General features: G+C 41.2%; 1 protein-coding gene across 1 annotated transcript; it reads right to left on the reverse strand.

The window, feature by feature from the left end:
- Positions 1-10,355: 10,355 nt before the first annotated feature.
- pgp (phosphoglycolate phosphatase) lies at positions 10,356-18,995 on the reverse strand. Its single transcript, XM_061967430.2, has 2 exons — positions 18,197-18,995; positions 10,356-12,192 (listed from the first exon to the last, which is right to left on the reverse strand). Exons 1-2 carry the CDS (start codon positions 18,789-18,791, stop codon positions 11,867-11,869), a joined length of 921 nt encoding a protein of 306 aa, XP_061823414.1. The 5' UTR covers positions 18,792-18,995; the 3' UTR covers positions 10,356-11,866.
- Between the last annotated feature and the right edge of the window lie 650 nt (positions 18,996-19,645).

Genomic DNA, 19,645 nt, shown 5'->3' on the forward strand with positions numbered 1-19,645 from the left:
AGCATGTCAATCAATCAATCAATCAATCTTTATTTATATAGCCCTAAATCACAAGTGTCTCAAAGGGCTACACAAGCCACAACGACATCCTCGGTACAAAGCCCACATACGGGCAAGGAAAAACTCACCCCAGTGGGACGTCGATGTGAATGACTATGAGAAACCTTGGAGAGGACCGCATATGTGGGTAACCCCCCCCCCCCTCTAGGGGAGACCGAAAGCAATGGATGTCGAGTGGGTCTGACATAATATTGTGAGAGTCCAGTCCATAGTGGATCCAACATAATAGTAAGAGTCCAGTCCATAGTGGGGCCAGCAGGACACCATCCCGAGCGGAGACGGGTCAGCAGCGCAGAGATGTTCCCAGACGATGCACAGGCGAGCGGTCCACCCCGGGTCCCGACTCTGGACAGCCAGCACTTCATCCATGGCCACCGGACCTGTGCCCCCCCCCCCCCCCCCCCCCCTCAAGGAAAAGGGGAGCAGAGGAGAAAAGAAAAGAAACGGCAGATCAACTGGTCTAACAGGGGGGCTATTTAAAGGCTAGAGTATACAAATGAGTTTTAAGATGGGACTTAAATGCTTCTACTGAGGTAGCATCTCTAATTGTTACCGGGAGGGCATTCCATAGTACTGGAGCCCGAATAGAAAACGCTCTATAGCCCGCAGACTTTTTTTGGGCTCTGGGAATCACTAATAAGCCGGAGTTCTTTGAACGCAGATTTCTTGCCGGGACATATGGTACAATGCAATCGACAAGATAGGACGGAGCTAGACCGTGTAGTATTTTATACGTAAGTAGTAAAACCTTAAAGTCGCATCTTAAGTGCACAGGAAGCCAGTGCAGGTGAGCCAGTATAGGCGTAATATGATCAAACTTTCTTGTTCTTGTCAAAAGTCTAGCAGCCGCATTTTGTACCAACTGTAATTTTTTAATGCTAGACATAGGGAGACCCGAAAATAATACGTTACAGTAGTCGAGACGAGACGTAACGAACGCATGAATAATGATCTCGGCGTCGCTAGTGGATAAAATAGAACGAATTTTAGCGATATTACGGAGATGAAAGAAGGCCGTTTTAGTAACACTCTTAATGTGTGATTCAAACGAGAGAGTTGGGTCGAAGATAATACCCAGATTGATGTAAGCATGATGATCCAGTTTTGCCTGAAAGGGAGTGAGAAGAAGATAACTTATTTAATCCCACCCCCAGTTCTCCATTCAGTGATTGATACTTTGAGCTTTCCTGTTACTTTGTTCAAGGATTATGATACAAATGTTGTATCATGGTGGCATTACCACAGGTAACAATAATTATTACACTGTAACAATAATTTGTATCAACAATGTAGGAATATTGAACATACCAACAATGGTAATAGACAACATAGCAATAATGGTAAGGAAACATTGAGCACATGTTAACACTTAGAGACCGAGTACAACAGCAGGTTAAATTAAATTAAAGACCCTCATCTCTATATTTGAACCAGACCCAATGTTTGTATAATACACTATATTGCCAAAAGTATTTGGCCACCCATCCAAATGATGAGAATCAGGTGTCCTAATCACTTGGCCCAGCCACAGGTGTATCAAATCAAGCACTTAGGCATGGAGACTGTTTCTACTAACATTTGTGAATAAATGGTCCGCTCTCAGGAGCTCAGTGATTTCCGGCGTGGAACTGTCATAGGATGCCACCTGTGCAACAAATCCAGTCGTTAAATTTCCATAGTCAACTGTCGGCTTTATTATAAGAAAATGGAAGAGTTTGGGAACAACAGCAACTCAGCCACAAAGTGGTAGGCCACGTAAACTGACAGAGAGAGGTCAGCGCATAGTGCAAAAATGTCGCCGACTTTCTGCACAGTCAGTTGCTACAGAGCTCCAAACATCATGTGACCTTCCAATTAGCCAAAACATTGTGGACAATTCCATGCTCCCAACCTTGTCGGAACAGTTTGGAGCGGGCCCCCTTCCTCTTCCAACATGACTGTGCACCAATGCACGAAGCAAGGTCCATAAAGACATGGATGACAGAGTCTGGTGTGGATGAACTTGACTGGCCTGCGCAGAGTCCTGACCTGAACCCGATAGAACACCTTTGGGATGGATTAGAACGGCGACTGAGAGCCAGGCCTTCTCGACCAACATCAGTGTGTGACCTCATTAATGCAGGTGGCCAAATACTTTTGGCAATATAGTGTAGTTTAAATCGATTAATAGTTTAGCATTGCTTGTGTTGTAAGTCCAGTTTGTTCCAGAGTTTTACTCCGCATACAGACACAAAAACATTTACGAGTGGTTTGAGCTCTTGGCAATGAGAAATATCCAAAGATCATTGAATAATTACATTTTGGATCACAATTATAATCAGACAAAAACACAGGATTAGGGATGTCCGATAATGGCTTTTTGCCGATATCCGATATTGTCCAACTCTTTAATTACCGATATCAACCGATACCGATATCAACCGATATATACAGTCGTGGAATGAATTAACACATTATTATGCCTAATTTGGACAACCAGGTATGGTGAAGATAAGGTACTTTTAAAAAACATTTATAAAATAAAATAAGTTAAATAAATTAAAAACATTTTCTTGAATAAAACAGAAAGTAAAACAATATAAAAACAGTTACATAGAAACTAGTAATGAATGAAAATGAGTAAAATTAACTGTTAAAGGTTAGTACTATTAGTGGACCAGCAGCACGCACAATCATGTGTGCTTACGGACTGCATCCCTTGCAGACTGTATTGATATATATTGATATATAATGTAGGAACCAGAAAATTAATAACCATACTTGCCAACCTTGAGACCTCCGATTTCGGGAGGTGGGGGGGGGGGGGGGGCGGGGGCGTGTCTAAGAGGGGAGGAGTATATTTACAGCTAGAATTCACCAAGTCAAGTATTTCATATATATATATATATATATATAAGAAATACTTGACTTTCAGTGAATTCTAGCTATATATATATTTATTTTATTATATATATATATATATATATATATATATATATATACATAAATAAAATAAATACTTGAATTTCAGTGTTCATTTATTTACACATATACACACACATAACACTCATATACTCATTGTTGAGTTAAGGGTTGAATTGTCCATCCTTGTTCTATTCTCTGTCAATATTTTTCTAACCATGCTGAACACCCTTTCGCAGGTACCCAGAAAGGTTTCGAGTACCACCAAAAAAACTGAATCTCTGAAGACAGTATAAAAATCTGTGTTAAAGGTGTACAAATACTGTTTGTATAATAAGCATGTTATTGTTTACAAATGAGGGTTAAGAGTTCAGTACTAAAAAAAAAAAAGAATTTGGCTTAAGTACAGTTTTTTAATTGAGCTACTGCATTTTTTGGTTGGGTTGTTTATTTATTTTGAGTAACTTCTACAATTCTAAAAGGGGAGGAATTTAATAGAGTGATCTATGTTTGTCTGTTGCCATCTCCTGGTGAATGTTGGCTATAGCGTACTGGGGTTACTTTTTGGTTGGCCAACGATTTACGTGGTGTTGCGCACCTGACGTCAAGTGTGTGAGTCTGTTCTGAAGTCTACAGTAAAGAGACGTACTTCATCACCTCGCCTGGTTATTGCCTCCAACTCAATATATTACAACAACATTGCTGTTTATGGCAGACGAACTGCTTTACGGTAGAATAAAACATGACTGCTGTTGTTGCCGCGCTGGAAGGACGTTAATGAAACTGCCTAACAATAAACCCACATAAGAAACCAAGAACTCGCCCTCCATCATTCTACAGTTATAATGATTGGGCAGGCACGTTGTTTATATTGTGGGAAAGCGGACGTGAATACAGGCTGTTGACACGTCACTCAGGTCCACATGGAGCTGGAGGGGGCGTGGCTTCCAGCTCCGTCCGAATTTCGGGAGATTTTCGGGAGAAAATTTGTCCCGGGAGATTTTCGGGAGAGGCGCTGAATTTCGGGAGTCTCCCGGAAAATCCGGGAGGGTTGGCAAGTATGTTAATAACAGAAATAAACAACCCTTTTGTGTGAATGAGTGTAAATGGGGGAGGGAGTTTTTTTGGGTTGGTGCACTAATTGTAAGTGTATCTTGTGTTTTTTATGTTGATTTAATAAAAAAAAATTTTTAAAAACGATATCGATTAAAAAAAACAACCTATACCGATAATTTCCGATATTACATTGTAACGGATTTATCGGCCGATAGTATCGGCAGGCTGATATTATCGGACATCTCTACACAGGATGGTTGTGTAACAATATCAATTCATTTAAAAATGTTTGCCCTTAAAGTCTTCCAGTATCCAGGGACTTATTTCCTGAGTTTGTAAACAACACTTCAAATAACAAGATGTTTTTTCGATACTAAAAAAAAATCTTAATTTAACCACTGTGGTATCGAGCTGATACTATACTACTCGGTAGTGTTAGCGTTGATATTTGTATCAGTCCGCCCACCTTTGTTTACATTCAAAAGCTCTAATTAGCGTGCGCGTTACTTGCTACACTGTGTTTAGCTAGTCAAACTAAATAATAATAAATCTTTTTTAAATAAATAATAAATATAAATCTTGTCTGTCTATCTGTGTTGGCCCTGCGATGAGGTGGCGACTTGTCCAGGGTGTACCCCGCCTCCCGCCCGATTGTAGCTGAGATAGGCTCCAGCGCCCCACGCGACCCCGAAGGGAATAAGCGGTAAAAAATAGATGGATGGAAATCTTAAAATTTAAATGTGAGTGGTAAATGTTGAATCCAAACCTATATTTTAATTCTAAATCTAAATGTGAGCGCTAAATCTCTTGCAAAGTATACAGATGAATATTTACAGAAATAGCAATTTTCCACCAATTCCAGGCCCCTCAGCCGCAAGCCACGCCCAAATGTCTGCTTCTCCTACATGGAAACTAGAGATGTCCGATAATATCGGACATCGATAACGATAAATGCATTAAAATTTAATATCTGAAATTAACGGTATCGTTTTTTTAAATTATCGGTATCGTTTTTTTTTTTTTTTTATTAAATCAACATAAAAAACACAAGATACACTTACAATTAGTGCACCAACCCAAAAAACCCTCCTCCCCCATTTACACTCATTCACACAAAAGGGTTGTTTCTTTCTGTTATTAATATTCTGATTCCTACATTATATATCAATATATATCAATACAGTCTGCAAGGGATACAGTCCGTAAGCACACATGATTGTGCGTGCTGCTGGTCCACTAATAGTACTAACCTTTAACAGTTAATTTTACAAATTTTCATTAATTACTAGTTTCTATGTAACTGTTTTTATATTGTTTTACTTTCTTTTTTATTCAAGAAAATGTTTTTAATTTATTTATCTTATTTTATTTTATAAATTTTTTTTTAAAAGTACCTTATCTTCACCATACCTGGTTGTCCAAATTAGGCATAATAATGTGTTAATTCCACGACTGTATATATCGGTTGATATCGGTATCGGTAATTAAAGAGTTGGACAATATCGGAATATCGGATATCGGCAAAAAGCCATTATCGGACATCCCTAATGGAAACATGACAGATGCATAATGACAGATTACAAGTGGTGTGCCGTCAGGGCCAGCAAGGCCTTCTCTGCTGGCCTAACAGGACGGCACACATCTTTGTAGCCTGATGCTAACGAGACTGTGATTGGATACTCACTTGTCATTCCAAAGTGAGTCTCCATTCACAAGTTGCAATTTAGCAGGAAGTGTTGACCCACAAAGAAGGAGAACAAAATGATTAGGTGGCAGATACAGTATACAGGTAAAAGCCAGTAAATTAGAATATTTTGAAAAACTTGATTTATTTCAGTAATTGCATTCAAAAGGTGTAACTTGTACATTATATTTATTCATTGCACACAGACTGATGCATTCAAATGTTTATTTCATTTAATTTTGATGATTTGAAGTGGCAACAAATGAAAATCCAAAATTCCGTGTGTCACAAAATTTGAATATTACTTAAGGCTAATACAAAAAAGGGATTTTTAGAAATGTTTGCCAACTGAAAAGTATGAAAATGAAAAATATGAGCATGTACAATACTCAATACTTGGTTGGAGCTCCTTTTGCCTCAATTACTGCGTTAATGCGGCGTGGCATGGAGTCGATGAGTTTCTGGCACTGCTCAGGTGTTATGAGAGCCCAGGTTGCTCTGATAGTGGCCTTCAACTCTTCTGCGTTTTTGGGTCTGGCATTCTGCATCTTCCTTTTCACAATACCCCACAGATTTTCTATGGGGCTAAGGTCAGGGGAGTTGGCGGGCCAATTTAGAACAGAAATACCATGGTCCGTAAACCAGGCACGGGTAGATTTTGCGCTGTGTGCAGGCGCCAAGTCCTGTTGGAACTTGAAATCTCCATCTCCATAGAGCAGGTCAGCAGCAGGAAGCATGAAGTGCTCTAAAACTTGCTGGTAGACGGCTGCGTTGACCCTGGATCTCGGGAAACAGAGTGGACCGACACCAGCAGATGACATGGCACCCCAAACCATCACTGATGGTGGAAACTTTACACTAGACTTCAGGCAACGTGGATCCTGTGCCTCTCCTGTCTTCCTCCAGACTCTGGGACCTCGATTTCCAAAGGAAATGCAAAATTTGCATGGTTGGGTGATGGTTTGGGGTGCCATGTCATCTGCTGGTGTCGGTCCACTCTGTTTCCTGAGATCCAGGGTCAACGCAGCCGTCTACCAGCAAGTTTTAGAGCACTTCATGCTTCCTGCTGCTGACCTGCTCTATGGAGATGGAGATTTCAAGTTCCAACAGGACTTGGCGCCTGCACACAGCGCAAAATCTACCCGTGCCTGGTTTACGGACCATGGTATTTCTGTTCTAAATTGGCCCGCCAACTCCCCTGACCTTAGCCCCATAGAAAATCTGTGGGGTATTGTGAAAAGGAAGATGCAGAATGCCAGACCCAAAAACGCAGAAGAGTTGAAGGCCACTATCAGAACAACCTGGGCTCTCATAACACCTGAGCAGTGCCAGAAACTCATCGACTCCATGCCACGCCGCATTAACGCAGTAATTGAGGCAAAAGGAGCTCCAACCAAGTATTGAGTATTGCACATGCTCATATTTTTCATTTTCATACTTTTCAGTTGGCCAACATTTCTAAAACTCCCTTTTTTGCATTAGCCTTAAGTAATATTCTAATTTTGTGACACACGGAATTTTGGATTTTCATTTGTTGCCACTTCAAATCATCAAAATTAAATGAAATAAACATTTGAATGCATCAGTCTGTGTGCAATGAATAAATATAATGTACAAGTTACACCTTTTGAATGCAATTACTGAAATAAATCAAGTTTTTCAAAATATTCTAATTTACTGGCTTTTACCTGTATATTTGCAAGGCCATTTTCAAGAAGGATATTTAAAGAGAAACTACATCTTGTGAGACCATGTCGGCGATGAAATGGGGAAATGCTCGCCATTTCCACTTCAATCAACCGACTACGAGGGGCTATATGGCGTTGAATGGGTGCTACGAATTGTGAGTTCAAGTATTTTATTTTTTCACGTTTTTTGTTATTTACATTTTGACAGTACCACATAATATATGTTTTAATTGCCGTTTTCTTCACTGTTGGTGATGATTCAATGCCCAGTAGTGCGTAAATGTGTTTCTGTATGGTATTTCTCCAGCAATGGTCATGTGGGGACATTAATGATGGTATTTTGAGAGGTAATCATTGAAGTCGGACATCACTGAAGTCCAACTTCTGCAAATGAATGCTGTTAAGTTGCATTTTGTTCCATGGACAGGAGGGGGAAGTCATTTATTATGTAGGGTTGATTTGTGTTATATTAAAATAAGCCTAATTGTGTTGTGTCTGAAGGACATACGTCTTGTGTTTATTTATTGTTTATTACGTTCCCAGCTGAATATCAGCCGTGACTCCTTAATTAGCTCTGTGGCAGCGATACCCAGAGATCGTGGGTGCGTTTGTTACAGAGTGGTGGAGGAAAATTGTTCGAGATGCAAAGAAAAATCCACAAATAACTTCAGCTGAAATACAGGACTGTCTGAAAATTTGTAGTGTGGCTGTTTCAAGATGCACAATAAGGAGGCACTTGAAGAAAAATGGGCTGCATGGTCGAGTCGCCAGAAGAAAGCCATTTCTGCGCAAATGTCACAAAGTATCCCGCTTACATTACGCCAAACAGCACAGAGACAAGCCTCAAAACTTCTCGAACAAAGTTATTTGGAGTGATGGCTTTCTTCTGGCGACTCAACCATGCAGCCCATTTTTCTTCAAGTGCCTCCTTATTGTGCATCTTGAAACAGCAACACCACAATTTTTCAGAGAGTCCTGTATTTCAGCTGAAGTTATTTGTGGATTTTTCTTTGCATCTCAAACAATTTTCCTGGCAGTTGTGGCTGAAATCTTTGCTGGTCTACCTGAACCCCTCATTTTCCACTTGTTAATCAGCGTTTGAACACTGCTGATTGGCATTCTCAATTCCATGGATATCTTTTTGTACCCCTTTCCTGTTTTATGCAGTTCCATTACCTTTTCTCGCAGATCCTTTGACAATTATTTTGCCTTCCCCGTGACTCAGAATCCAGAAACATCTGTGCAGCACTGGATGAAAGATGCAATGGTCTGTCAGAAGCCCAGAAACTCACTGACCTTTTATACACACACATTAATTACAAGCAAACAGGTCACAGGTGAGGATTGGAACCTTGATTAGCCATTCAAACCTGTTTGTGTCAACTTTTGTGCATGTTATCAGATCAAAGTCACTGGGGTATGTAAACTTTTGATCAGGGTCATTTGGGTACTTTCTTTTGTCATTTTGATTTAAAAATAGTAACACAGTTGTTTGCCAATAAATAGCTTCACGCAACCATTAAGCATGAGTGGAAGAAAGGTTTTTGTGTTATCATTCATATACTCAGAAGAATGGCCAATAAATCATAAATTCTCCCAGGGTATGTAAACTTATGAGCACAACTGTATATATACACACATACACATATATATATATATATATAGCTATATATATATATATATATATATATATAGACATATATATATATGTAGACATATATATATATATATATATATATATATTTAAGTAATATATATATATATATATTACTTAAATGTTTCTGAGTCTGTGGTAGTTATCCTGACTTTTCTTTGTTTGATTGTGTGTATACACCAAACTGTCTGGGGACTACAGGCGGAAATTAGCCTTAGCTAAAACCTGACATATTTACATATTACATATATGTTCATTCATATGTGCTATCCCTATTCTAAATAAATACATTGAATAGAAAATTGAATTGCTTCCTCCCGATGGTTTCCGCAGGTGAATGTTGCAATGGTGGCTCAGCGTCTCTTTGAGCAAGGTGGATTTTCTACCAGCAAGCCGAAGATAATCACCACTGCAGTTTTTTTTTATTTCATACTCCAAATGACTGCCACTATTTTACCGGTAGTTAAACTAAACAACCCAATTAGCAGAACCCCACTCCTAGTACCAAAATGAGTTGCCCGGTACAAATTTTAAGCACAGGTCACAAAACTACTTGTGGGGTTCTTAATTTCAGTAGTTGGCCCCCATAGCGGTCATGAAGTATTTGCTGTGCAAGTGAAAGCGGAGATCTGCCACCACAAGCCCATTGTCATAGCGTGCAGAAAACCTCCAGAAGCATGCAACCCAACCTTTACTTATTTAAGTGTTTAGAAAACACAGGTTATTATAAAAAATGTAAATAAAATAGTGAATTTAAAACTACATGGGTTCATGGTAACGAATAAGTATCGAACGTTTGAACATTTACAGATATCGGTATCCATCCATTTTCTACCGCGTGTCTCTTTTGGGGTTGCGGGTGGTGCTGGAGCCCATCTCAGCTGCATTCGGGCAGAAGGCGGGGTACACCCTAGACCGACAGTTGAATTTCTGGTATGGTGACAACCATTCTTTGCACACAGATGACATTTCGCCTCTGAATATGTGTGACTTCCTCCGCACATTGCATTGGTGCCGTTCTTACAAAACAGTTACATGGGGAATTGCAGCTTCCATCTCCGTTACTAACAAAAATCCAGGCGCATACAGAATTTTTGTGCTGGTCCGAATTAAGAACTTGGCTACATTTCTTGGTGCATTTCCCCTTTGTGTATTGCACACAGTTGGCAGCCAGGACAATAGACAAAGGCACACAGCATGGAAGACATCTCTCAGCAGCAGAGAGGCGACATGCAACACCTGAGTGCATGAAAGCAGAATGTGTCTTTATAAACACACAACCCGCAGAAAAATAAATTAAAATAGCGTTGTAATATTTATTAGGTGGCAATATGAGTGAGGGGACGGCCATGCGGTTACAAAGAATAATCACATCACTTTCTGTTGTGATAAATAAACTTTTTACTGCATTATCCTGTCAGCTGACCGCACTCACATGACCAAATACCACATTGATGCTGGCTTCCTTTAGTTGTTTAATCAGAGTGGTGACATCCCATGTATGTCTCTTGTTAGTAAAATACTGTCTGGTAATAATCGGGACAGTTTACACATTGAACACTGACACTATACCGAGAAATTACTTTAAAAACAAAAAAACACCCTATGAGGTTTCACTTATCTCGGCAAAAAATTTTCCTTTTCAAAAACAATTTTAATATTTCGAATTAAATACTATCTTCTTCCTCTTATCCGAAGTCGGGTCGCGGGGGCAGCAGCCTAAGCTGAGAAGAACAGACTTCTCTCGCCCCAGCTACTTTGTCCGTCTCTTCCCGGGGGATCCTGAGGAGTTACCGGGCCAACCGGGAGACATAGTCTCTCCACCGTGCCCTGGGTCTTCCCCGTGGTCTCCTACCTACAATAATTTATTTTAATAATTAATCTTATATAAATACTTTTGCTGTAAGATACCAAATGTGGTTCATTTCACTGTAAAGGGCTACAATTAAACATATTACTGTATTTTTCGGACCATAGGGCGCACCAGATTATAAGGCGCATTAAAGCGGTCATATTATGATTTTATTTTCTACATTTAAAACACTTCCTTGTGGTCTACATAACATGTAATGGTGGTTCTTTGGTCAAAATGTTGCATAGATTATGTTTTACCTTTTACCTATCCTTATACACATAATAATACCCATATGGTGAAACACAGTACGTACGACTACGGTATCTGTAATACTCTGCTTTCCATCAAGCGGTGCGGCTTTGTAGCTTACCAAAGTCGTACTAAAACATTTTGACAGAGTTTTGAGCGCCAAGTGTAATGTTCTATATTCTCAATGAAACATCAAAGTTCTGGTGTTGTTTGCTTACGGGTACTTGCTCGCGTCATTTATTGAACAGATGTCAGTCAACCTGCAGTCCACACGTATCTCTTATGTGTGACTGCCACCTACTGGCCGCACATATTACACCATGTACCAAATAAAATTGCCTTGAGGTCGGTAAGCACAACCAGAATTAACGGGTACGTTAGGTGCACTGGGTAATAGGCCGCACTGTGCACCTTGTAGTCCAAAGAATACAGTAATTTCTTCCATAAATGTTATCTTTCTTTTGTTATTTGTCTCTCACATATTTGTAGAACATGTGGAAATATAAATCAATCTAAAGCTAACTATCTTATTTTAATACTGGTACTCATTTAATTCTAGCTCATTTGATCCATGATGGCCAACTTAACATGATTTAGTGTAGATATAGTTTTTGTGTCCTCTAATCACGCCACAAAAGCATTGGTAGTCATAGGGATGATAATATGGAAGACTATGATTAGATTAGCCAATTTCCTGTGCCGCATGAGTCCTGGTGGTCTCATCCCTGCAGGGCTGGAAGAAGGTCTGCGATGCTCTCCACGTAATAATCCGGCACCATCCCCTGCCTCTCCGCGCAGCCGCTCTTCTGAATGGCTTCCGCCTCGGCCAGCGTACTGACCCCGGTGAGGGTGAGGAGGGTCTTCAGGCCGCAGTTGGAGCCCAACATGATGTCCGTGTCCAGGCGATCGCCCACCATCAGGCAGCGGCCGGGGTCTACGCCGAATTTAGAAGCCACGCAGTCAAACATGAAGCGGTTGGGTTTGCCCACCGTGGCGGCCTGGCGCTGGGCTGCGGTCTCGACAGCTTGCAGCAGACATCCAGTTCCTGCGGCAGGAAGATGAACCATGGTTGAGAATTTGGTTGATTGTGTGCAACCGATTAATCTGTTGACATGCACTACTTGTCTATGACCAGCAGGAGCACTCTTCAATAAATCTTAACTAGTTTGTGGTCTACAGTAAAACCACATGCATGCAGACTTCCATACAGGCAGCATTTAGTCACCAGAACAACAAACAGGAGTTCAGAACAGTACAGATACAACGGAAACATTAACTCTGTGTGGGCAACTATTGTTTTTGTTTTTTTTATATAGGAGTAACTACATTTTACTATGGTATATTATTGTTGCAAGTGCAACTTTTCAAGGCAATGACTTTTCTCAGACCTCAGATTGACTAATATATAGTTTCAGGAAATACGCATGACAGCCTGTAAACCGCCCATTTTCTATACACCGATTTATTTTTAAAACGCTGTTCACGCACTAGGGAAGTAATGATTACCGTTATGATAAACCGTGATAAAATTCCCAAAGATTAGTAATAATAATAATGGATTAGATTTATATAGCACTTTTCTTTCAACGAGATACTCAAAGCGCTCACAGAGAAGTGAGAACCCATCACTCATTCACTCCACATTCACACTCGGTGGTGGTAAGCTACATTTGTAGCCACAGCTGCCCTGGGGTAGACTGACGGAAGCGTGGCTGCCAATTTGTGCCTATGGCCCCTCCGACCACCACCTATTATTCATTCACCAGTGTGAGCGGCACTGGGGGCAAGGGTGAAGTGTCTTGTCCAAAGACCCAACGGCAGTGATTTGGATGGCAAGAGGCGGGGAGCGAACCTGGAACCCTCAAGTTTCTGGCACGGCTGCTCTACCCACCACGGCAATTTGAATTTGTATAACGGACAGCGTGATACAAATTTTTAAAACATTTTAAAATTATTTCACAAATTCAAATGTTTGTAGACCCGTGATTGATTACCTCACTTTGAAAACCTAGCTCAAATGCTTACATGAATACAAAATACCTGAACATCTTTCCCCATAACAAACACATGTTTTGCCTTTGACATTAAACACCCATAAACATATTCAAACAAAAGAACTGAACATGTAAAAATTCAACTAATAATAGAACAATATATAATGGGTTTTTTTCTGCCAAGAAAAGTGCATAGTGTGTGTGTCTTGCGTATCCATCCATCCATTTTCTACCGCTTTTCCCTTTATTATGTATTCATTTATTTGTTTTGTTATAAGTAAAACTTGGTAAAATAATTCAGTGTGTGCATAAGTACGTTTTAGACACATTCAACAATGCTGTGATAATGATAACGAACGTCAAAATGTTGGTCACATTAACCAAAATATAACATTTTCATATCGTAACATCCATCCATTTTCTACCGCGTGTCCCTTTCGGGGTTGCGGGGGGTGCTGGAGCCTATCCCAGCTGCACTCGGGCAGAAGGCGGGGGAAACCCTGGACAAGTCGCCACATTGGCAGATTCTTTTTACAAAAACAATTGGGTATGTGTGAGCAATTGTTGACAAAATGTGTTTTGTAAAATAAAAAAAGTGTGCAAAGTTTGAATTGTGTTCTGCTAACAGCAACTGAGGGTAAATTATATGGATGGATACAGAGTAATATCCCACCTTATACATTGATAAGTACTGTATATTCATTATTATACTGTACAATGTTCATGTTACTCCTTTACTTACTATTTCTTCTTCTTTTTTTATTATTATTAATTTAGATATTGTCAGACGTCCTGAACTTATCAACGTTTGCTCCTTTGTTTATTTAAAGAAGCTATCTACTATCTCCACAACTACCGGTACACTTTTTCATCATTTTAGTTATTCTTCTTCTATATTTGTGCAGAGGAGCTCACAATTCTATCTGTTGTCCTGCTTTGCAACTTTACAAAGTGAAACACATTGCAGCTTGAGTTGCTTCATTCACAAATACCAGTTTTAAAGTACCGGTAGATGGCGAAATATCAAGTGGTTGGGACAAGACCAAAGAACGACTTGTCGCAATAGCAGCATTGTTTTCAGTGCTTGTTTACCAGGCTTTTGAAAAGATTGCAATGCAAATAGGAGACACTAATTCTGTTTCTGTAACAGGGTTGTCAAACTCGCTTTCATAGGCTACATTGCAATTATGGCTGCCGGTTGTAACACTAAATGTATATGAATGTACAGGAATTAGCCTCGTTACACAATTTGCAAAAGCAACGGTTTTTGATTATTACATTTTTTACGTACAGATTAATGGATAACTTGCTTTGAAATCATAGGTCAAGTTGACAAACAGATGTTTAAGTAGTATTTTTTAATAAACATAAACAAATGCTTGGAGTATCTACGAAACCCAAAACCAGTGACGTTGGCACGTTGTGTAATTCTTAAATAAAAACAGAATACAATGATTTGCAAATCCTTTTCAACTTATATTCAATTGAATAGACTGCAAAGACAAGATATTTATTGTTCGAACTGAGAATTTTTTTAACTTAGAATTTAATGGCAGCAACACATTGCAAAAAAGTTTGCACAGGGTCATATTTTACCACTGTGTTACATGGCCTTTCCTTTTAACATCACTCAGTAAACGTTTGGGAACTGAGGAGACCAATTTTGAAGCTCTTCAGGTGGAATTCTTTCCCATTCTTGCTTGATTTACAGCTTAAGTTGTTCAACAGTCTGGGGTCTCTCTGTTGTGGTATTTTAGGCTTCATAATGCGCCACACATTTTCAATGGGAGACAGGTCTGGACTACAGGCAGGCCAGTCTAGTACCCGCACTCTTTTACTATGAAGCCATGCTGTGGTAACACGTGACTTGGCATTGTCTTGCTGAAATAAGCAGGGACGTCCATGATAACTTTGCTTGGATGGCAAAATATGTTGTTCCAAAACCTGTATGTACCTTTCAGCATGAATAGTGCCTTCACATATGTGTAAGTTACCCATGCCTTGGGCACTAATACACCCCCATACCATCACAGATGCTGACTTTTGAACTTTGCGCCTATAACAGTCCAGATGGTTATTTTCCTTTTTGGTCCGAAGGACACGACGTGCACAGTTTCAAAAAACAATTTTAAATATGGACTCGTCAGACCAGCACTTTTCCACTTTGCATCAGTCCAACTTAGATGAGCTCGGGCCCAGCGAAGCCGGCAGCGTTTCTGGGTGTTGTTGATAAATGGCATTTCGCTTTGCATAGTAGAGTTTTAACTTGCACTTACAGATGTAGCGACCCACTGTAGTTACTGACAGTGGTTTTCTGAAGTGTTCCATGAGCCCATGTGGTGATATCCTTTACAAACTGATGTCGGTTTTGATGCAGATCGAAGGTCACGGGCATTCAATGTTGGTTTTCGGCCTGGCTGCTTATGTGCAGTGAGTTTCTCCAGATTCTCTGAACCTATTGAGGATATTACGGGCCATAGATGGTGAAATCCCTAAATTTCTTGCAATAACTGGTTGAGAAATGTTGTTCTTAAACTATTTGCTCACGCATTTGTTCACAAAGTGGTGACCCTCGCCCCATCCTTGTTTGTGAATGACTGGAAGCCGCTTTTATACCCAAACATGGTACCCACCGGTTCCCAATTAGCCTGTTCACCTGTGGGATGTTCCAAATAAGTGTTTGATGAGCATTCCTCAACTTTCTCAGTCTTTTTTGCCACTCGTGCCAGCTTTTTTGAAACAGGTTGCAGGCATCAAATTCCAAATGTTTTCCAGTTTGAACGTTAAACATCTTGTCTTTGCGGTCTATTCAATTGAATATAGGTTGAAAAGGATTTGCAAATCATTGTATTAAATTTTTATTTACGAATTACACAACGTGCCAACTTCACTGGTTTTGGGTTTTGTAGTTGCATGATCAGATATTATCAAAGTTGCATGCAGTTGGATGTCAAAATTGAAAGAACTAATATATCAGGGACGGTGTGGCGAAGTTGGTAGAGTGGCCGTGCCAGCAATCGGAGGGTTGCTGGTTACTGGGGTTCAATCCCCACCTTCTACCATCCTAGTCACATCCGTTGTGTCCTTGGGCAAGACACTTCACTTCACCCCTTGCTCCTGATGGCTGCTGGTTAGCGCCTTGCATGGCAGCTCCCGCCATCAGTGTGTGAATGTGTGTGTGAATGGGTGAATGTGGAAATACTGTCAAAGCGCTTTGAGTACCTTGAAGGTAGAAAAGCGCTATACAAGTATAACCCATTTATCATTTATTTAAGCAGAAATAGCTTCCCCCGCCTCCAGCCTTTTACATGCCACATACATGTTGAGGCAGGCCGTGATATAATGATTTGGCTGACCACACAAAATTATGTCGTGAGCGACCTTAAACGATGAGTTGGACATCCGTACTCTATAGTGTACTTTGGGGACGGCGTGGCGCAGTTGGGAGAGTTGCCGTACCAGCAACCTGAGGGTTCCTGGTCCGATCCCCACCTTCTACGAACCTCGTCACATCCGCTGTGTCCTTACTCCCGTCATCAATCAATCAATCAATCAATCTTTATTTATATAGACCTAAATCACAAGTGTCTCAAAGGGCTACACAAGCCACAACGACATCCTCGGTACAAAGCCCACATACGGGCAAGGAAAAACTCACCCCAGTGGGACGTCGATGTGAATGACTATGAGAAACCTTGGAGAGGACCGCATATGTGGGTAACCCCCCCCCCCTCTAGGGGAGACCGAAAGCAATGGATGTCGAGTGGGTCTGACATAATATTGTGAGAGTCCAGTCCATAGTGGATCCAACATAATAGTAAGAGTCCAGTCCATAGTGGGGCCAGCAGGACACCATCCCGAGCGGAGACGGGTCAGCAGCGCAGAGATGTTCCCAGCCGATGCACAGGCGAGCGGTCCACCCCGGGTCCCGACTCTGGACAGCCAGCACTTCATCCATGGCCACCGGACCTGTGCCCCCCCCCCCCCGCCCCCCTCAAGGAAAAGGGGAGCAGAGGAGAAAAGAAAAGAAACGGCAGATCAACTGGTCTAACAGGGGGGCTATTTAAAGGCTAGAGTATACAAATGAGTTTTAAGATGGGACTTAAATGCTTCTACTGAGGTAGCATCTCTAATTGTTACCGGGAGGGCATTCCATAGTACTGGAGCCCGAATAGAAAACGCTCTATAGCCCGCAGACTTTTTTTGGGCTCTGGGAATCACTAATAAGCCGGAGTTCTTTGAACGCAGATTTCTTGCCGGGACATATGGTACAATGCAATCGACAAGATAGGACGGAGCTAGACCGTGTAGTATTTTATACGTAAGTAGTAAAACCTTAAAGTCACATCTTAAGTGCACAGGAAGCCAGTGCAGGTGAGCCAGTATAGGCGTAATATGATCAAACTTTCTTGTTCTTGTCAAAAGTCTAGCAGCCGCATTTTGTACCAACTGTAATTTTTTAATGCTAGACATAGGGAGACCCGAAAATAATACGTTACAGTAGTCGAGACGAGACGTAACGAACGCATGAATAATGATCTCATCAGTGTGGGAATGTGTGTGTGAATGGGTGAATGTGGAAATAGTGTCAAAGCGCTTTGAGTACCTTGAAGGTAGAAAAGCGCTATACAAGTATAACCCATTTATCATTTATTTAAGCAGAAATAGCTTCCCCCGCCTCCGCCTCCGACATAAATGTTGAGGCAGGCCATGATATAATGATTTGGCTGACCACACAAAATTATGTCGTGAGCGACCTTAAACGATGAGTTGGACATCCGTACTCTATAGTGTACTTTGGGGACGGCGTGGCGCGGTTGGGAGAGTTGCCGTGCCAGCAACCTGAGAAGGTGGTTCGATCCCCACCTTCTACGAACCTCGTCACACCCGCTGTGTCCTTACTCCCGTCATCAGTGTGGGAATGTGTGTGTGAATGGGTGAATGTGGAAATAGTGTCAAAGCGCTTTGAGTACCTTGAAGGTAGAAAAGCGCTATACAAGTATAACCCATTTTTTTACTTTCAAGTTTGAGGATCATGCATTGAGTTCTCCCTACCTGGGACAGCGGTTCCCCCCTCCAGGGGCAGCCTGGAATCCCTGTTTGTCCCCACAAACAAACACTCCGACCTGGTGATGTACTGCAAGGCTCGGTTGAGCTTCATGTAGCTGAAATGTTCATCAAAACCCACCAACACAGCCTTCACCTCCGGGTCCAGCGCCACCCTAGCCCAGTCGGTCTGCTTCCCGGAGATGTGGTCCGGTCCCAGGCCGGTCTGCTGGATCCCCACCGCCTCCAGCTCCTGCTTCATGGCGTCGCTGCCGACGAGGTAGACTTTACCCTGCAGCTTGCACACCGTCTGCAGGTACACGGCGGAGCAGTACGCCGTCCCGAACACCTCGTCCTCGGTCACGTCGAAGCCCAGCGTGGACATTTTGTCCGCGTACATCTTCCTCGTCTTGGTGCTGTTGTTGGTGACGAAGAAGACTCTCTTGCCATGTTGCTTGAGTAGTTTGACCACCTGAGGGGCGCCAGGGATGGCCTTGTCCCCCCGCCAGATGACGCCGTCGCAGTCGAACAGGACGCAGTCCACCGAGTCCACCACTTGTCGGACCAACTGTCCGCTCAGTCGCGCGCATTTAGACCCGGACATGAGGAGACCGAAATATATACACGCTATTTATTTTGTGGTCACGGTCATAAAAGTTGCGTTTTCTACCAGGAAATAAGTCCAAACCCTCCTTAGGGTTGTGATTCAAAAAGCTAAGTTACACCATGTCCATGTATAAAAATAGCTTTGACCAAATAAACTCTGACCTTCCAAGTCGAGTCAACTCGACTTCCGCACCGGTTTAGAGAGACGGCAAACAAACCGGAAGTCCCGCCCATTTCCGCCGGTGAAGCGTCGTGTTTCCACGCCCAACACACTGTTGTTAAAAATGTTTTATCGTGTAAATGCTGCGAAAAAATAAAAAATAACAATTCTATCCAAACATTGTACTTTTATTAGTATTATTATTTTCTTTTAAAGTTATTTTTATTGACTCTTATAAAATATAACGCACACACCCATACAAAACAACAACAACAATTGGACTATTAAGAATAAATGATGATGGCATTGATGTGTTTACAACAGACAACATTACATATGGTAATGTACGGTCAAATATTTTTATTTTTTATTATTAAATCAACATAGAAAAAAACACACGATACACTTTCAACTAGTGCATCAACCCAGAAAAAAAAACCCTCCCTCCCCTATTCACACTCACACACACCCACTCACACAAAAGGGGTTGTTTCTTTCTGCCAACAATATTCTGGTTTCCACAACATGGACAACACTTCTGCAAGGGACACAACACAGTCCCTGAAGCACACTTGATTGTTTGTGCTGCTGGTCCACTAACATTTTCATTTAATTACTATTTTTTCTTTCCCTTTTCTCCCTTATGTAATTATTTTTATATTGTTTACTTTCCTCTTTATCCAAGAAAATAT

The sequence above is a fragment of the Nerophis lumbriciformis genome, linkage group LG11 (genome assembly GCF_033978685.3).
Source record: "Nerophis lumbriciformis linkage group LG11, RoL_Nlum_v2.1, whole genome shotgun sequence".
NCBI classification, from domain to species: domain Eukaryota; kingdom Metazoa; phylum Chordata; class Actinopteri; order Syngnathiformes; family Syngnathidae; genus Nerophis; species Nerophis lumbriciformis.

What these genes read in the sequence shown, in the direction of transcription:
- pgp (XM_061967430.2), bottom strand. Translation starts at nt 18,791, where the DNA reads ATGTCCGGGTCTAAATGCGCGCGACTGAGCGGACAGTTGGTCCGACAA. An exon ending in GGGGGGAACCGCTGTCCCAG is followed by an intron (nt 12,193 to 18,196) that starts GTAGGGAGAACT and finishes TTCCTGCCGCAG; the next exon opens with GAACTGGATGTCTGCTGCAA.